This window comes from Pistacia vera, unplaced genomic scaffold, assembly GCF_008641045.1.
Source record: "Pistacia vera cultivar Batoury unplaced genomic scaffold, PisVer_v2 Contig341, whole genome shotgun sequence".
Lineage (NCBI taxonomy): Eukaryota > Viridiplantae > Streptophyta > Magnoliopsida > Sapindales > Anacardiaceae > Pistacia > Pistacia vera.
Genome location: NW_022196159.1, coordinates 974,848 through 995,215, shown reverse-complemented (window position 1 = coordinate 995,215; position 20,368 = coordinate 974,848). Strand labels below are relative to the sequence as shown.

At 41.4% G+C, this 20,368-nt stretch overlaps 1 protein-coding gene and 1 pseudogene across 4 annotated transcripts; both read right to left on the bottom strand.

Moving 5' to 3' along the window:
• Positions 1 to 6,856: 6,856 nt before the first annotated feature.
• LOC116138533 (serine/threonine-protein kinase-like protein At1g28390) lies at positions 6,857 to 19,641 on the bottom strand. Of its 4 annotated transcripts, XM_031424243.1 has the most exons (3): positions 17,855 to 19,641; positions 14,525 to 14,527; positions 6,857 to 6,990 (listed from the first exon to the last, which is right to left on the bottom strand). In XM_031424243.1, exon 1 carries the CDS (start codon positions 19,358 to 19,360, stop codon positions 17,873 to 17,875), a length of 1,488 nt encoding a protein of 495 aa, XP_031280103.1. In that variant the 5' UTR covers positions 19,361 to 19,641; the 3' UTR covers positions 6,857 to 6,990; positions 14,525 to 14,527; positions 17,855 to 17,872. The 4 variants fall into 4 exon arrangements, 3 of the variants coding, with proteins under 3 accessions (XP_031280103.1, XP_031280101.1, XP_031280102.1); XR_004129308.1 differs by lacking the exons at positions 6,857 to 6,990; positions 14,525 to 14,527 and adding an exon at positions 17,306 to 17,649 and having other exon boundaries at positions 17,763 to 19,641; XM_031424241.1 differs by lacking the exons at positions 6,857 to 6,990; positions 14,525 to 14,527 and adding an exon at positions 17,306 to 17,729.
• LOC116138494 lies at positions 7,635 to 13,123 on the bottom strand (annotated as a pseudogene).
• Positions 19,642 to 20,368: the final 727 nt, after the last annotated feature.

Below are 20,368 nucleotides of genomic sequence, written 5' to 3'. Positions count from 1 at the left end.
CTAGACCTAATCGAAGAACATCGGGCCAAGTCCCAGCTAAGGCTCGCCTCATGTCAACAGCGATCCAAACAATACTTCAATACCAAAATAAAAAATAGAGACTTTGAAGTGGACGTTCTGGTTCTCAGGAAGGTCATCTACGGTACCCACAACCTGAATTTGGGGGCACTTGGACCCAAATAGGAATGTCCTTTCAGGATCTCTGAGAAGCTCGCGCTAGGATCTTTCCACCTGGAACGCCTCAACGGCAAAGCAATAATGCGAGCTTGGAATGCCGAGCACTTGCGAAGGTATTCCCAATCAGTAGCTCGGGTTTCACTTATTTCTCTGGTCTTTATTCGTTGTAAGGTCACTCGCGGCTAAAGCGTTTGATCAATAAAAGATGTATTATTCATAATTTTCCTTGTTTGTAGTTAATGTCTTTAATCCACTAGCGCTTATTTGCCAACTTGTAAATCGCGACCTCAGCGATGATATTTCAAAAGAGAACTCAGAGTCAAGAGTCCAGGAAAGACAGCTTATCTCAGAAAAGCCACACCAAAATCCAACTCTTGAAGGATGAAATATCCTAAATCGGTAAAGTTAAACTTGGAAAAAATTCAAGGAAAAAACACGTCGAAGGAAATCAGCCCTAAGCCGGCGACCAAAACTCGGAAAGGACGATAAATTTGAAAATCGAAGTTACTCGTCGCATAAGATTTCCTCACATAAATCAGGATGGAAAATCCTAAATCGACGGCGTTAAACTTGAAAAAATTCAAGGAAAAAACACTTCGAAGGAAATCGGCCTCAAGCCAACAACCAGAAACTCGAAAAGAACAATAACTTCGAAATCAAAGTTAATCGGTGCATAAGATTTCCTCGCATTAATCTGAAAAAGCTTCTCAAGAAGCGAGTTACACATGACTTATCGCAAATTCAGATCTTATATTAAAAGTCCAACTAGGACAAATGAAATGGCTCCGCAAAAATATAATAGCCATTGCTCGAAAAGGAAATGATGAAAATTTTTCTTGTATTAATTGAGTTCAATTACATTGTTTTAACTAAAAAAAATAGGAGTAAACAATCTCTCAGGCTGTTAGAGGAGCAGGGGGGTCATCCTCGAGTAATCCAGGGGGGCTCGCCATCAAGAGGAAGAGACAGTTCCTCGACAGGAGGGATGGTAGCAGTGTCTCCAAGGTTAAGAGCTTCGCTCAGGGGAAGAGTGGTTAGGGGGAACCGGATCTTTAACTTTTAGCATGAGCCCAATCTTCTCTCCGCCTTCCTCGACCTCTTCTTAACCCTTGCCATCGTCCTCGGAGTTATCCGAATACACGTAGGCCATTCCTTAGGCTTCGACCTTCATCCTCTCAACTTCCTTTTGATAAGCTCGCGGAAGGAAAGAAAATTCGATCGAGGGGTGAGCCTCCCATAGCTTCTGCACAAGGAAGACCGACGTCTGCCAGGACCGAGTAGTGATGGCCTTGTTTAGCTCTTCAATTTGAAACCTGAGTTGTTCGGCCTCAGCTTTGGCCTCATGCCGACCAACCGCCTTTTGGGCAAGGTCGAGCGAGGACTACTTGAACTTGGCCTCCCAGCTCACGGAAACATTTTGAGCTAAGGAGAGCTCAAAATTTAGCTTGTTGTTGGCACTTCGCTACTGTGCCAAATTCTTCTCGGTTTCTACTCCTTAGCTTTAACCTTCACTCGAGCAGTCTCGCTTACGTTAAGCTTGTCAAGGAACTCCATTTCCTTGACCCCAAAGGCCGCTACTTCTTCCCTGAGCCGTTCAAGCTCAACCTACTTAGCCTTTTTCTCTTTCTCCACAACCTCGGCCCTGGCCAGAGCATCCTCCTTCACTGTCTTTGCCAGCATCCACCCCTTGTGAGTGCCCTCTAAAGTGGTGTTGCACTCCTCGTATAAAAGTATGCCCGCCATGGTAACCTAAAAATAGAAGATGAGAAGTCAACAAAAGGCGAGGATATCATGTAAATAAAATAGGGGCGAACTATCGGTACCTTCGCTGCATAGATGCATGTTAAAGCCAACATTTGGGTGGGAGGCGAGTCCCTGACGGCCACGAAGGTTCACGGGGTGACGCAATCCTTGGCTATTACGACCCCAACACCGATATGGTCGGGGAGTTGGTCGATCAATGCGTCAACCACAACTTGAGCCGCTTCACCTGCTTTCTTATTCTTCGACTGAGATGAGTCAGGTTTACTCCCCCCAGCAGCGCCTGCCTCGCCCGCAAGAGAGGATTTCTTCTTGGTCAAGTCTTTTGCCGCTGTTTTCTGAAGGCAACCAACTGCGTGGTGACCACTTTGCCCAAGCCATTTTGCTGCTTGGCCACCTTCTGTTTGCCTGAGGCCTAGTTGCTTTCTTCTTTCTCGAGCCATCGTGCTGTTCAGATGCTTTATGTTTCCTCGAGCTCCCAGTCATTTCGAGCGTTTTATTCATTGGAAACTTTTGGGGCTTAGGAACACTCTTCCCACCAACTTCCTTAGAGGCAATCGCAAGCCTCTTTGCGCTTAGGCCTTCCCTAAGCTCACCACCGGTGCGCTTCGTGCCGGCAGTGTCTGCGAGCATCTTCGTCACCAAAGCAGCCAGTGCCTTTTTGGTAGCCGTTGGGGCCGCCATTTTCTTCTTGAGGCCCTTGGGCTTCTCTGCCCACATCTCTGCAAGAAAAGAAACAAATGAACGAGCGACCTATTTGCGCTGGAAAGTAAAAGCGAGCAAGTGACAACTTAAACCTTTCTCCAAAATTGTAAGGAATCTAGCCTCGTCCCAACAAAAGCCATATGCTTTTAGGTAAGGAAGCGTGAGAAGCTCGTTGACGTTATGCTAATCGTCGAGAAGGTCGCTAAAACGTTGCAGCCTCTGCAAGCTCCCGGTTGGAAGATAGTTATGGTCGACGTTAACTACAAAACAAAACAAAACAACTCAATTAGCTCAGATACAATGCTCGAAAGCGACCCTTGTGCATGTGGGGAATCAATGTCTTACTCGCGTTCGAAGCAAAAGTGCTGGTCTTCCGGGTCTCGTAGAAGAAAAATTGAGAATCACAGTGCAGGACCTTTTTCAGGACATCAACCAGCTCGTTGAAACGTACCTTTCTCGCCTTGGAAAGTAAGTATGTCTGGTCTTGCCCTTTATTGAGCCTATGTAGATGGAAAAGCTTGCATGGGAGACGAAAGGTTGGGGTCTAATCGTAGCTGTCGAGTTACATGGAATCTCGACCTTTCATTCGTTGAGCAATTTCAGCCTTTAGACGTGGCCACGTGTCGACCATTCGCTAGGGGCAACGAACCGTTAGACTGTTACACTGATAACAGATGTCGCACGTCACTTCGGCCTCGCTCGTGGACAGCTGTAGTCTTCCACGCGCGACGAAACTTGACTGACAAAGGCTGCCACATTTAATGCAACACGACCACACAAAAATTACATGTTTGCCCTAACTTTTTATATTCTGAGTTTTGTCAGGTATTGCAGGAAATAAAGACCCAAATGTGGAGTATGTCGGCCAGACATAAGGTCGACCCCTAAAGCTCAATCGAACCTGCAATCGGAGGCCTGCTAATAAGACCGAGCTTGACATCAAATCGAACAATAGTCTTCGAAGCCCGAAACGAGCATCGAACACTAGGGGTAGATGTTGCCAAGCTCGGACTATCGTGAGGATATAGCTCAACCCAGAACCAGCTCGACAACAATGTTTGATCAACCCAGCATAAGCTCATCAAGCTGTAGCTCGACCCAAAAGAAGCTAGTCGCGAATAACCCGAGCAATCATTTAATCAATTCCCGGATTATTTCTTATCGTAGATATTGCGAAAAAGATTAGATCAACAACAATCTCTGCACCCAATCACGAGAATATCATAATTACATTTCAGATCAATTGTAATCCTTTTGTTTTTGCTTTTTTCTTCCTACAAATCTTGTATATAAACCCCCTCAAATTATGAAAAAGTGGTTACAAGATTTTCATAGAATTTACATTGTAATCACTCACCGCAAATACAAAACAGTAGACGTATGCTTTAAAGTTTACCTCGCCAAACCACTTTAAAAACTCTCATTCTCTTTTACTTTATTGCATCTTTATACCTTTATTGCTGATTATCTTTAATCACGTCCACATCAGTTCCGATCCTGGCAAGGTCGATCGAATTTCGCTGATTGGTGCAGATTTTTGTATCAACATGATGATATCCAGCTAATCATATGGATACCCATAACACAACTCCGCAGGCAAAACGTATAAATTAAATTGTGAGTTTGATTATGGTTATTAGGTGGGTATTTGCTAATATTATTTTGAGGTGGGGTGAAATCAAAGAAATTGGACTGGATTCACCCAGATCATCATGTTAAAATAATTTTGAATATGTGATCTAGTTTCGCAAGCTTTCAAGTTGGAAACCTCTTTTATATGTAATGTTTCTAATAATAAGATCCATCAAATGGTGGCATAAAGGAACGCAATCATGGTTGTGATTATTTCAGTTGAATGGCTAATTAGATTCAAATGAAACGACGTGTTTACATTCATGAACCAAGTGATATGGGAGAAACATTTTAAAAAGTAAAAGCCAAAAAGATTATATATGATAGGATGCAAAGGTGCTTAGGTGCCCCATCATTATTCTTGTTTATCTACTTTTATTGGATGGTGGATGCTAGTTATAAATCATATATTTTATTTTGCAAGAATTATGAAGGAGATATGGTACATGGGTAACAAAGTTGTTGGACCATGCATGGATCTATTTAGAGAGATACGAAAAGTATCATATTGCAATGGAGTTATTTTTTTTTTTCATTTAAAAATAGTAAATATCATAACTAATTGAATATATTAATTTGTTAGTTTGATTTTTATGCGTATGTGAAGACATTAAATTCAAGTTAAAATATAAAATTTACAGTGTTTTCATGTGGAACTTGTGTATGTTTGATAGAAATAAACAAAAGGAATGTAGAATATTTTAGAAGAAGCACATGATGCAGAGTATAAATTAGGAATGCTTAAGAAAAGTTTATTGTGGCCCTAAGGAAATTGTCATTTTGGAATCCCATGTTATTGAGATATGTATTGCCTCGAATTAATTGATGATTAAAATTTAAAAAGTAACAATGAAATTGGCCCACAAAAAGCTTAGCCCTCGGAATCTGTCATTTCTACTTTGATGCAACTCTCGCACATGCCACATGCTCACCCATTCACAATATTCCTTTAGCATGCTTGAATTTTAAGGTTTTAAACAAAATCCCTTTATTTATTTATTTTTTTACTGGTAAAGTTTATATCAAATCTAGGACTCGAGATAATGAAATAGGTAACATTATAAATTGGCTGTCGTATGAGCCAAAATTCGTATTGGTCTTTGTTAGATCTAATAACAAAAAATAAACATATTACAACCTAGTTTCTTAACCTAATTCTAATTATATTTACGCTTAAATCCATCTTATAGATTTACCATCCTATGGGATGACTCATTTGTAAGAAGGAACATTATATGGGCCAACCCATTCTACAAGTCAGCTCTTTCCATGAGTTTGGCTATTGAACCGATAAAGGCAAGGAACAAGAGTTCCTTCCTCATTCGAACTCCCTAGCCTCTCATTAATCATTCAAAAATCACCCATAGCTACAGCTCCTAAATTCTTGCTCTCAAGAATCACTGTTTTTTTTTTTTTTTTTTTTCGCCATAAAAGTTAGTTCCGACTAACTTTATCACCCTTAGCCACCACAAAGCTGTGCACCAGCCATTTTGTGCTAGTTTTACCCTAACCACATAATGGTAAACATTTTCTTGTTCTCAACCCTTACTAAAATACTTTCACCTATATTGACTTGAGTGTCGGAGTACCTATGGCAAACACCACACTGGTGTCACCTAAGCCTTTACGTTCGTGCTTTCTCTTTGTGCAAGTTCATCCAATTATAAGTGACTTGCTTTTTACAAGATCCATCTTTTCTGAATCAACTATAGATTTTACTGTTTACAGTAGTCGCTTAATCTAATTTCTATTATCACCTGCAATTGAAATATTACTACTTGGATTGCTGATCAACTTGTATAGAGAAACAGTACCTTTAGTACGTGGCCACTCGATATCTATTCCTCAGCGGAGTGGAACTATACAAGACACTGTGTTTCAATCTTTGGCATCAATACACGATGAGGTCCTCAACATCCTTTACAATTCAATTGTCGTATTAAACACGCCGCATAAAATGTGAAATACCGGGAATGAGCCAAAATAGAGGAAACATTCCACGGTTTCCATGCAGATTGATCCTGCCCCTGATCTTAATTGCACCTCTGCTTGGATGTTTGTGTGCTTGGTAATTTTCCTTAAGCTACATAGAATTGATGAAATGCTCATCTCCTACTCAGGATGCTTAAACAGTTTCAAAAGAATGTAAAGATCATTGGTTTGTTATCGTTCTTTTTTCTTATCAACAGAGCATTCTGATATTTTGACCACACCTCCAGCCTCTACTAGCAAAAAGATGGCGATGCAAGGTGCATATAAATCATCATATTTGAAACTACTTAGTCTTCTTCTTAACTCGGATAACATAATGGGGATAAATCACTCTAAACTTAAAATTTAATTGTACAACAAATAAATACTTAGAATATCAAAAATACAAATGAAATTGAAACAACTGAATCCCTAAATGATGTGTGTGACAGTTGATGGATTTCATCCAAATATGCCCCCCTAACTTGTTCTATCAAGAAAAGGCGAGATCACCCGGTTTCTTGGTTTAATTCGATCATAAGGTTTCTACTGTTTAATTTGAAAACTGTACAGCTTTTGCCAAATGTAGGGATCTCTACATAATTCACCGCCACCCTTTCATTGTGAAGTCCTGAAGCAGCACAAATAGAAATTCGAGCATTTGAAATGCACTGAGACAATGGTTTCACGCAGAGGGGAAATTAGAGCATACCATTCGGATTATAGTTTAAACTTGGAATCCATCTCACAAACACATGGTATAGTTAATGTTCCTCCAATTAAAACAAATTGAGTTGCTTAAAACGAAAATACAGTATCCTGATTCCTGAAAGCAAAAAATTCACAGTGAAAAGTAGCATTACCGTTACAATCTTCTCCTTTAGAATGAACAAATGGTTTCTCGCTCTAGTTTCTCATCTAAACTGATCAACAACTTGGAAACCTCAAGCTCTCTTGAATTTGGTCTCTTCCAAACTCAAACACATACCCTTTATTATTAAACGCACAACCCCTGGGCTTTGCAACACTCCCATTGAACTGGACTTGCTCAGCATCCTCACTGGCATTTTCACGGCCACTCCCGCGCCCTTCTCAACCAATGGTGACCCAGTTCCCATTTTGATCTCCCCAAATGAACCAAAGATTGATCTAGTCACAAAATCATCTCCCACTTGTAGCTACACATACTTCCATACTCTGCACCCGAAAACATGGATACCCTCCTGTTCCTCCGACTCCCAACTACTTACTTACCACAACTCTAATTAACTCTTCGTTCCATCAAATACTTCATGTTTTACTTCAACGGCTGCTGAAATTTCTCCACGCGCCGTTGAAAATGACTCCAATACGTGGCGACTCTATGCGCTTTCTAACTTCTTAAATACTCAACACCTCCGAAATCTCAGGCCGCTTCTTAACCGAAGATCTAATGCACCGCGGGCAAGCACCGGCGAGTTTCCGAATAACGGTTGGTCGGGCGGTGGGCCCACCTGATCACATATTCCGGTGAAGTTGCCGTGCTTGATCATCGGTACGGCCCAGTCCACCACCGACGGCGGACTGTAATTCAAATCAATGGCGTTTCTACCGCTAATGATTTCTAATAATAAAATACCGAAACTGAACACGTCACTCTTGGTGCTCAGATCACCCGGCGCAAGATAGCCAGGATCGAGGTTGCCTAAAGTACCTGCCGGGGGCGTGCACTTTATTTTAAACATCCTCCACGTGTCCTCAACGCCAAACCGAAATCGCTCAATTTGCATTGCGATTCTCGTCGATCAAAATGTTGGAGGACTTTATATCTCGTGAATCACCGGCGGGTTAGAGGAGTGCAACGTTGGATTGCTTTGGCTATCTGTAACGCGAACCGGACCCGCCTGGTCCAAATAGGGGCCTAGAAGAAGAGTGAAGAAATCGTATAACGAACGTTTGGCATGTACTCAAAAACGAGGAATTTGTTTTGTTTTGCATCGACACAGAAGCCTATAGATTTACAAGTCTAGGATTTTGTATTCTGGAAAGAATTTCAATCTCGTTTTCAGCTGGGCTGGTGCAGTTTGTACATGGCTGGTGTGAAAAGTGGTCTTTTTAACGGCGGCGATGAGCTTCCCGTCTTGAAGCACGGCTTTGTAAACGCTACCGTGGCTGCCTTTGCCGAGAAAACTTGGCGGAGAAATATTTGTGGCAGAGGCTAGCTGGTGGTAGAAGAACTCTTTGATCTTGATAACAGGTTTGTTTCTGTTTTCTTTTTCTTTTCATAGATCCAGTTGTAGGTATCGCATGTGGCGATTGCGGACTCTGCATTGCAAGATAGAAACCCATGATGGTATTGTTTTGAAAGTGGAAGAATTAAATGAAGGAAAAAGGTAGTATATACATAGATGAGTGAGTGAAACCAATATAATAAAAATATTGATGGGGTGAAAATGAAAAGAAAAAGCGAGTAGTCAAGAGAGGGGTAAAGGGGGTGTGTGTGGGAAACGAGCGGCAAAAGCCATTAAAGTATTGGTAGTGGGTGGGGTGTGTAAAGTCCTGGTGCTTAGGAAAATGTTTTCAGCTTTGGTTGAAAATTTCAAGCTAGGAGCGGTGTTGTAATATTTTATTGATTTTAACATGCAAACGCATGAACTTTGGAAGGAATTTTCGGGGTTGGTCTTAAAAGAGCATTCCAGGGGTCCATCAATCTATTGACTTATCTCCTCATCATTCACCATCATCTTTTCAATCAATTTCGTCTTTTGATTAGGCTCCAATTTTATGTGTTTGTCATTTGGGACAAAACGAGAAAGATATATTATTTAATTCAAAGTTAATGATGGATAGTTATATTACTGAATCTCACATCTATCATATGAATTTTGAGGCACTTCTTCCAAAACTCCTACAATCATGCACCCACTGAGCTTTTTTTCCGATTTATGTGTATCAATCAGATCTTCTGTTGGGAATTCGGAAAAGCAAAATCTAGATGAAGCATAGCGTGATGAGGCAGCATTCGTTGGTGGTAACGGCAGTCATTTTGGGACTTTCTGTAATTAAAACCTGTGATTTATAACCTATAGATATCAATCGTTTCGTGTGATTTTTTCGCTAAACTCAGGCTATATGGGATATAACTCGATTCAGAAAACCGATAACGATATTTGATCAACCTAGCATAAGCTCGTCGAGCTATAACTCGACCTAGTAAAAACTAGTCACGAATAATTCGAGCAATCATTTAATCATTCCCGATTATTTAAATCCTAGATATTGCAAAAAAAATTAGATCAATAGCAATCTCTGCGCAATCTCAATGTCCAATCGCGAAAATATCATAATTATATTCAGAGCAATTGTAATCCATTTGTTTTCGTTTTTTCTTCCTACAAATTGTATATAAACCCTCTCAAATTATGAAAAATGGGTTACAAAATTTTCATAGAATTTACATTGTAAGCTCTCAACACAAATACAAAATAGTGGACGTAAGCTTCATAGTTTACCTCACCGAACCACTTTAAAACTCTCATTGTCTTTTACTTTATGCACTTTATACTTCTCACTGATATATACATCTTATAACGCCCACATCAGTTTTGATCCCGGCAAGGTCGTGGATCTCGCTGGTTGGTGCAGATTTTTATCAACTTTTGGCACTAGAAGGAGGGGCCTCCGTAACATCTCAGGTATTCGGCAAATAGTCACAGCAACCAACCCAATCCGACCCACAATGGTGCACACCAGGTAAAGACTACCACCAGAAACCTTGAAAATGTGGAAAAACCACCAGGAAGTGCAACATGATGTCGGTGACGTCGACCCGTGCCACCAACTCAACACGTCACAACTAATAGGGGGCAGGGACATCAAACCCGAAAACGGCCAACTGTAGAGATGATCAGAACAATGGTTGCACATGCGGTACAACAAAACGTGGCTGAGCTGAGGAACCAAAAACAACTGCCAGAATCAACCAGCACACTTCACCAATGCCACCCCAATAGGTATGATTCTGTAGGTGGACGATTCGCTTTGTCGGTACAAAGGGCGACCAACACCCCAACATCGCAAATTTACCTTGTAAACCTCAATTCAAATACAAAACAGTGGACGTAGGCTTCAGAGTTTACCTCGCCGAACCACTTTAAAAACTCAGTGTCTTTTACTTTATTGCATCTTTATACCTTCATCGCTGAGTATCTTTAATCATGCCTACATCAATTCTGATCCAGTCAATAAGATCATACCTTGTTCAGGTACCATACCTGTCAGGACCTTCTGCGGGCAGCTCAGCATCAAGAAGAGTTTCGTCGCTGTTTATCAGCCTCAAGCCAAAGACAAGTGGAGGCTGTGAACAAGGTCATCAAGCATACTATTAAGAAAAAGCTTGACGCCCTGAAAGGAGGTGGGCCGATGAACTGCCCACAGCTTTGTAGTCTTATAAGACAACCGCTAGGAGTTCAACAGGTGAAACCCGATTCTCTCGTCATACGGGTGTAAAGCAGGTCGATTAAAGTGGGGATCAACTCATTTCGAAGAGAAGTTTTCGACAAGGAAACAAACGAAGATCTTTTCCGCCCGAGCTAGACCTAATCGAAGAACATCGGGCCAAGGCCCAGCTAAGGCTCGCCTCATGTCAACAGCGATCCAAACAATACTTCAATACCAATAAAAAATAGAGACTTTGAAGTGGACGTTCTGGTTCTCAGGAAGGTCATTACGGTACCCACAACCTGAATTGGGGGCACTTGGACCCAAATAGGAATGTCCTTCAGGATCTCTGAGAAGCTCGCGCTAGGATCTTCCACCTGGACGCCTCAACGGCAAAGCAATAATGCGAGCTTGGAATGCCGAGCACTTGCGAAGGTATTCCCAATAGTAGCTCGGGTTTCACTTATTTCTCTGGTCTATTCGTTGTAAGGTCACTCCGGCTAAAGCGTTTGATCAATAAAAGATGTATTATTCAAATTTTCCTGTTGTAGTTAATGTCTTAATCCACTAGCGCTTATTTGCCAACTTGTAAATCGCGACCTCAGCGATGATATTTCAAAAGAGAACTCAGAGTCAAGGTCCAGGAAAGACAGCTTATCTCAGAAAAGCCACACCAAAATCAACTCTTGAAGGATGAAATATCTAAATCGGTAAAGTTAAACTTGGAAAAAATTCAAGGAAAAAACACGTCGAAGGAAATCAGCCCTAAGCCGGCGACCAAAACTCGGAAAGGACGATAAATTTGAAAATCGAGTTACTCGTCGCATAAGATTTCCTCACATAAATCAGGATGGAAATCCTAAATCGACGGCGTTAAACTTGAAAAAATTCAAGGAAAAAACACTTCGAAGGAAATCGGCCTCAAGCCAACAACCAGAAACTCGAAAAAGACAATAACTTCGAATCAAGTGTTAATCGGTGCATAAGATTTCCTCGCATTAATCTGAAAAAGCTTCTCAAGAAGCGAGTTACACATGACTTATCGCAAATTCAGATCTATATAAAAGTCCAACTAGGACAAATGAAATGGCTCCGCAAAAATATAATAGCCATTGCTCGAAAAGGAAAGATGTGAAAATTTTTCTTGTATTAATTGAGTTCAATTACATTGTTTTAACTAAAAAAAAAAGGAGTAAACAATCTCTCAGGCTGTTAGAGGAGCAGGGGGGTCATCCTCGAGTAATCCAGGGGGGCTCGCCATCAAGAGGAAGAGACAGTTCTGACAGGAGGGATGGTAGCAGTGTCAAGGTTAAGAGCTTCGTCAGGGGAAGAGTGGTTAGGGGGAACCGGATCTTTAACTTTAGCATGAGCCCAATCTTCTCTCGCCTTCCTCGACCTCTTTTAACCTTGCCATCGTCCCGGAGTTATCCGAATACAGTAGGCCATTCCTTAGGCTCGACCTTCATCCTCTCAACTTCCTTTTGATAAGCTCGCGGAAGGAAAGAAAATCGATCGAGGGGTGAGCCTCCCATAGTTCTGCACAAGGAAGACGACGTCTGCCAGGACCGAGTAGTGATGGCCTTGTTTAGCTCTTCAATTTGAAACCTGAGTTGTTCGGCCTCAGCTTTGGCCTCATGCGACCAACCGCCTTTTGGGCAAGGTCGAGCGAGGACTACTTGAACGGCCTCCCAGCTCACGGAAACATTTTGAGCTAAGGAGAGCTCAAATTTAGCTTGTTGTTGGCACTTCGCTACTGTGCCAAATTCTTCTCGGTTTCTACTCCTTAGCTTTAACCTTCACTCGAGCAGTCTCGCTACGTAAGCTTGTCAAGGAACTCCATTCCTTGACCCCAAAGGCCGCTATTCTTCCCTGAGCGTTCAAGTCAACCTACTTAGCCTTTTCTCTTTCTCCACAACCTCGGCCCTGGCCAGAGCATCCTTTCATGTCTGCCAGCATCCACCCCTTGTGAGTGCCTCAAAGTGGTGTTGCACTCCTCGTATAAAAGTATGCCGCCATGGTAACCTAAAAAAGAGAGAAGTCAACAAAAGGCGAGAATCATGTAAATAAAATAGGGCGACATACGGTACCTTCGCTGCATAGATGCATGTTAAAGCCAACATTGGGTGGGAGGCGAGTCCCTGACGGCACGAAGGTTCACGGGGTGACGCAATCCTTGGCTTTACGACCCCAACACCGATATGGTGGGGAGTGGTCGATCAATGCGTCAACCACAACTTGAGCCGCTCACCTGCTTTCTTATTCTTCGACTGAGAGAGTCAGGTTTACTCCCCCCAGCAGCGCCTGCCTCGCCCGCAAGAGAGGATTTCTTCTTGGTCAGTCTTTTGCCGCTGTTTCTGAAGGCAACCAACTGCGTGGTGACCACTTTGCCCAAGCCATTTTGCTGCTTGGCCACTTCTGTTTGCCTGAGGCCTAGTTGCTTTCTTCTTTCTCGAGCCATCGTGCTGTTCAGATGCTATGTTTCCCGAGCTCCCAGTCATTGAGCGTTTTATTCATGGAAACTTTGGGGCTTAGGAACACTCTTCCCCCAACTTCCTTAGAGGCAATCGCAAGCCTCTTTGCGCTTAGGCCTTCCCTAAGCTCACCACGGTGCGCTTCGTGCCGGCAGTGTCTGCGAGCATCTTCGTCACCAAAGCAGCCAGTGCCTTTTTGGTAGCCGTTGGGGCGCCATTTTCTTCTGAGGCCCTTGGGCTTCTCTGCCCACATCTCTGCAAGAAAAGAAACAAATGAACGAGCGACCATTTGCGCTGGAAAGTAAAAGCGAGCAAGTGACAACTTAAACCTTTCTCCAAAATTGTAAGGAATCTAGCCTCGTCCCAACAAAAGCCATATGCTTTTAGGTAAGGAAGCGTGAGAAGCTCGTTGACGTTATGCTAATCGTCGAGAAGGTCGCTAAAACGTTGCAGCCTCTGCAAGCTCCCGGTTGAAGATAGTTATGGTCGACTGTAACTACAAAACAAAACAAACAACTCAATTAGCTCGATACAATGCTCGAAAGCGACCCTTGTGCATGTGGGGAATCAATGTCTCAGCGTTCGAAGCAAAAGTGCTGGTCTTCGGGTCCGTAGAAGAAAAATTGAGAATCACAGTGCAGGACCTTTTCAGGACATCAACCAGCGTGTTGAAACGTAACTTTCTCGCCTTGGAAAGTAAGTATGTGTCTGCCCTTTATTGAGCCTATGTAGATGGAAAAGCTTGATGGGAGACGAAAGGTTGGGGTCTAATGTAGCTGTCGAGACATGGAATCTCGACCTTTCATTCGGTTGAGCAATTTCGCCTAGACGTGGCCACGTGTCGACCATTCGCTAGGGGCAACGAAACGTTAGACTGTTACACTGTAACAGATGTCGCCGTCACTTCGGCCTCGCTGGTGGACAGCTGTAGTCTTCCACGCGCGACGAAACTTGACGACAAAGGCTGCCACATTTAATGCAACACGACCACACAAAATACATGTTTGCCCTAACTTTTTATATTCTGAGTTTTGCAGGTATTGCAGGAAATAAGACCAAATGTGGAGTATGTCGGCCAGACATAGGTCGACCCCCTAAAGCTCAATCGAACCTGCAATCGGAGGCCTGCTATAAGACCGAGCTACGGAAGATTCTTTTTAGTGTGAGAGAGGGGACAACGATAGTGACTAGACGAGAAAAAGGAGTGCGTGGGTGTTGAGGGGTGGAGTGGTTCTGGCCGTTTGATTTCCATTTCCATTTCCATTCCTTTTGGCAGCCTTTTTTTTTTTTTTTTTTTTTTTTTAAATATCAATTTTCTCTTCTCATAATAATAATAATAATAATAATCCAAGGCTCCTCCTATTCTACCCTTATTAATAACGCATCACCATCTCCATTTCCTGCCTACATTGGTTGTGGGTCCATTTAGCTTATTGAGTTATTGTAATGGGATGGGACCCATTCCCAACATTGTTACTTTGTTACTCTCTGTGGCCAATAAATGCGTAAAAAAATAAGTGTGATTAAGGTTTCATTAATTAATATTATGCTTCGTACCGTTCAAATTGTCGGTTAATCCCACACACACACCCTAATCATTTGACACATCATTACACACCTTGCCTCCACATGTTGATGTAATCAAATCATCGATTTGCTTTGAGTGAACGCCAGTATCTTTAACTTTAAGTTCAAGAATACAAAATTGGGTCAGACCAAGCCCAAAAACTGAAACAAAGATCATTGGGCCAAATCTTGTTGCCCATTAGATCAAGATATGCATCAATACAAGATCCAACTAATGATTTAATGATTAGAAATAAATCAAATTCTTAAATAAAACATTTAAGTTAAATATCTTCACGGACCTGACCCTATAAACAATCTCTGCTTTTGAGATGACATAAAGCTGTTTAGAGCCTAAGATGAGGTAACAGAGCCCTGTTTTTCTTCTGGAGTAATTGGACCCTAGTAGGCCGGAGTGTAGGTGGACCGTGTTTATACGAAAAATGGAAAATGTCAGGGTGCAATCACTATCCAATGAGTTGAGGCCCATAATCATATTGAATTTGTTTAAAAAGAGTGGAGTGCAGTGCAGCTACCATTGCCAACCCCTGGACCACAAGTACTGTGATGCCCGGGAGTAAGATCCTGGTTAGGTTTTCAAGTGATTGATGGGTCCAACCCTCTGCCCAAATCCAATACTTTAACCTCATAGACAAATAAAGCTGGTTATTTACCAACAATACCCCCCAACCACAGTGGAATTAGGAAATCAAGTTTGAGGGTTTGAAGCAAACCTGAAATTTTGATGAACCTAATAGTAATAGCAGTGCTACCTTTTCATTAATTTTAATTTCGGTCAGGCAATGGACTGTGAGATTCTGAACCCATTTGAAGCATCAAGTTTTAAGCAGCCTGAGAAAGTCAAGCTCTGACACTCGTTTAAGATACAGTAGCAGCGTATTGGTGAGTCTAATTAATGATGTTATAAATGCATGTCTAAACCCAGGGGTAAATCTGACACAGATGTATGTAATTTTAGTGAAAATTCATGAAAGACTGCTGGTTGAGCTTCAAACCTCATTCAAAGTCCAGGTAGCTAAACTGCTACACTGGTACTAATACATATTGACATAATGTGTTTTACAAACCACTATATTTCATTGTGTAATAGGAATTGAAGTAAGTAATTATGTAATGCCATCCATCGAATGCTGTCAAATCAAGAAGAGATTCAATTTTATTTTTCCCCTCTTCTCTAAGAAAATCAAACAGACGTTACCGGACCATTGCAAAACCTGTTACTTGATAATTTATCCCAAGTTTTCACTGAGATAGAATGGAAGGAAATTGAATACCAAGCAGGAGCGAGGCATTAAAATACAAAGGAATGAACTATCATTTAAGAAGTGGGACACTGATAAGGCGAGTAGCCTCTGGACACCACATATGAAGAAAACATCCAGAGCTCTCCATGGCATCCAAAGACTCCCGTTGTAAAATACAAACTACTAAATAATTGCTGACTAAGACTAGATAGATAAGAAATCAATTATTAAATAATCTCCACGTGAATGATAAAACGTGAAATGGGATAATTGTTCTAAACCTTGATGAATATTGGAGGCAGGTCAATGCTTTTATTGGCTCGAAGAAACACCCTAGCTAGCTGTACATTTGTGGCAGGTTTCTCATTACCTGCAGGTTTTTACTGGTAAAACATTAAGCATTTCTTTTACCCTCACTTATATCATCCATGTGAGTAACATTATCTCATGTCAACTGTCATGTATCTGCAGAATTCTTTTATGGCGGATAAAGAAAACGAGAAGAAAACTAGCAGGATGCCCACCAAACAATCTTTACAGAATTGATAAGAACCACATTTTGCTACACGAAGAGGCTGATTCTATGACAATATTATTATATAATGAGGCTGAAACCAAGTAAGTATGCTAAATATCAGCAATCAAAACGGGGGCAGAATCCGTGATGGCATCCAACATCACTGCATTAAATAGTTCGGAACTTAGCTAGAAGCATAAAATGACTCTGCTAGTATGGACAATGTAGTTAAATTAATAATAACAGACAATAACGACCACATTTTGGACTCTCATTATAGCTGGCTATCAAGAGAACATTACCCTTTAGTACGTGGCCACTCGATATCTATTTCTCAGCGGAGTGGAACCTATACAAGACACTGTGTTTCAATCTTTGACATCAATACAACGATGAGGTCCTCCAACATCCTTTACAATTACAATTGTCGTATTAAACACGTCCGCATAAAATGTGAAATACCCGGGAATGAGCCAAAATAGAGGAAACATTCCACGGTTTCCACTGCAGATGTATCCTGCCTCTGATCCTTAATGTGCACCTCTGCTTGGATGTATGTGTTGCTTTGGTAATTTTCCTTAAGCTGACATAGAATTGATGAAATGCTCAATCTCTCCTACTCAGGATGCTAAAACAGTTTCAAAAGAATGTAAAGATCATTGGTTTGTTATCGTTCTTTTTTTCTTATCAACCAGAGCATTCTGCATATTTTGACCACACCTCCAGCCTCATACTAGCAAAAAGATGGCTGATGCAAGGTGCATATAAATCATCATATTTGAAACTACTTAGTCATTCTTTCTTAACTCGAAGTAACAATAATGGGGATAAATCACTCTAAACTTAAAATTTATATTGTACAACAAATAAATACTTAGAATATCAAAAAATACAAATGAAATTGAAACAACTGAAGTCCCTAAATGATGTGTTGACAGTTGATGGATTTCATCCAAATATGCCCCCTCTAAACTTGTTTCCTATCAAGAAAAGGCGAGATCACCCGGTTTCTTTGGTTTAATTCGATCATAAGGTTTCTACTGTTTAATTTGAAAACCTGTACGAGCTTTTGCCAAATGTAGAGATCTCTACATAATTCATCGCCACCCTTTCATTGTGAAGTCCTGAAGCAGCAACAAATAGAACTTCGAGCATTTGAAATGCACTGAGACAATGGTTTCATCGCAGAGGCGGAAATTTAGAGCATACCACTTCGGATTATAGTTTAAACTTGGAATCCATCATCTAACAACACATCATGTTATAGTTAATGTTTCCCTCCAATTAAAACAATATGAGTTGCTTAAAACGAAAATACCAGTATCCTGATTCCTGAAAGCACAAAATTCACAGTTGAAAAGTAGCATTACCGTTACAATCTTCTCCCTTTAGAATGAAACAAATGGTTTCTCCTGCTCTAGTTTCTCATCTAAACTGATCATCAACTTGGAAACCTCAAGCTCTCTTGAATTTGGTCTCTTCCCAAACTCAAACACATACCCTTTATTATTACAACGCACAACCCCTGGACTTTGCAACACTCCCATTGACCTGGACTTGCTCAGCATCATCACTGGCATTTTCACGGCCACTCCGGGCGCCCTTCTCCTAACCAATGGTGACCCAGTTCCCATTTTGATCTCCCCAAATGAACCAATAGATTTCGATCTAGTCACAAAATCATCTCCTCCACTTGTAGCTACATTACTTCCATACTCTGCACCCGAAACACTGGATACCCTCCTGTTCCTCCGACTCCCAACCCTACTTACTCTACCACAACTCTTAATTAACTCTTCGCTTCCATCAAATACTTCATGTTTTACTTCAACGGCCTGCTGAAATTTCTCCACGCGCCGTTGAAAATGACTCCAAATACGTGGCGACTCTATGCGCTTTCTAACTTCTTTTAAATACTCAACGACCTCCGAAATCTCAGGCCGCTTCTTAACCGAAGATCTAATGCACCGCGCGGCAAGCACGGCGAGTTTCCGAATAACGGTTGCGTCGGGCGGTGGGCCCACCCTGACATCACATATCCCGGTGAAGTTGCCGTGCTTGATCATCGGTACGGCCCAGTCCACCACCGACGGCGGACTGTAATTCAAATCAATGGCGTTTCTACCGCTAATGATTTCTAATAATAAAATACCGAAACTGAACACGTCACTCTTGGTGCTCAGATCACCCGGCGCAAGATAGCCAGGATCGAGGTAGCCTAACGTACCTGCCGGGGGCGTGCACTTTATTTTAACATCCTCCACGTGTCCTCTCAACGCCAAACCGAAATCGCTCAATCTTGCATTGCGATTCTCGTCGATCAAAATGTTGGAGGACTTTATATCTCTGTGAATCACCGGCGGGTTAGAGGAGTGCAACGTTTGGATTGCTTTGGCTATCTGTAACGCGAACCGGACCCGCCTGGTCCAACTAGGGGGCCTAGAAGAAGAGTGAAGCAAATCGTATAACGAACCGTTTGGCATGTACTCAACAACGAGAAATTTGTTTTGTTTTGCATCGACACAGAAGCCTATAAGATTTACAAGTCTAGGATTTTGTATTCTGGAAAGAATTTCAATCTCGTTTTCAGCTGGGCTGGTGCAGTTTGTACATGGCTGGCTGTGAAAAGTGGTCTTTTTAACGGCGGCGATGAGCTTCCCGTCTTGAAGCACGGCTTTGTAAACGCTACCGTGGCTGCCTTTGCCGAGAAAACTGTTGGCGGAGAAATCATTTGTGGCAGAGGCTAGCTGGTGGTAGAAGAACTCTTTGATCTTGATAACAGGTTTGTTTCTTGTTTTCTTCTTCTTTCTAAGATCCCAGTTGTAGGTATCGCATGTGGCGATTGCGGACTCTGCATTGCAAGATAGATAACCCATGATGGTATTGATTTTGAAAGTGAAGAATTAAATGAAGGAAAAAGAGTAGTATATACTAGATGAGTGAGTTGAAACCAATAATAATAAAAAATATTGATGGTGTGAAAAGTGAAAAAGAAAGAAAGCGAGTAGTCAAAGAGAGGGGTAAAGGTGGTGGTCGTGGTGGGAAACGAGAGCGGCAAAAGCCATTAAAGTAATGGTAGTGGGTGGTGGTGTGTAAAGTCCTGGTGCTTAGGAAACTGTTTTACAGCTTTGGTTGAAAATTTCAAGCTAGAGAGCGGTGGTTGGTAATATTTTATTGATTTTAACATGCAAACGCATGTAACTTTGGAAGGAATTTCTCGGGGTTGGTCTTAAAAGAGCATTCCAGGGGTCCATCAATCTATTGACTTTATCTCCTTCATCATTCTCCCTCATCTTTTCAATCAATTTCGTCTTTTGATTAGACTCCAATTTTATGTGTTTGTCATTTGGGAAAAAACGAGAAAGAATTATATTATTTAATTCAAAGTTAATGTGATAGTTATAGCAATAGTTATATTACTGAATCTCACATCTATCAGATTGAATTTTGAGGCACTTCTTCCAAAACTCCTACAATCATGCACCCACTAAGTCTTCTTTTTCTGATTTATGTGTATCTATCAGATCTTCTGTTGGGAATTCGGAAAAACAAAATCTAGACGAAGCATTAGCGTGATGAGGCAGCATCTCGTTGGCGTTAACGGCACTCATTTTGGGACTTTTTGTAATTAAAAACCTGTGATTTATAACCTATATGATATCATGTGTTTCGTGTGATTTTTCCGCTAAACTCAGGCTATTATAAGGATATAATATAACTCTATCCAGAATCAGCTTGGTAATGATATTTGATCGACCCAGCATAAGCTCATCGAACTTATAACTCGACCCAACAGAAGCTAATCGCGAATAATCTAAGCAATCATTTAATCAATTCCTGGATTATATCAGATCTTAGATATTACAAAAAAAATTAGATCAATA

What these genes read in the sequence shown, in the direction of transcription:
- LOC116138533 (XM_031424243.1), bottom strand. Translation starts at nt 19,360, where the DNA reads ATGGGTTATCTATCTTGCAATGCAGAGTCCGCAATCGCCACATGCGAT.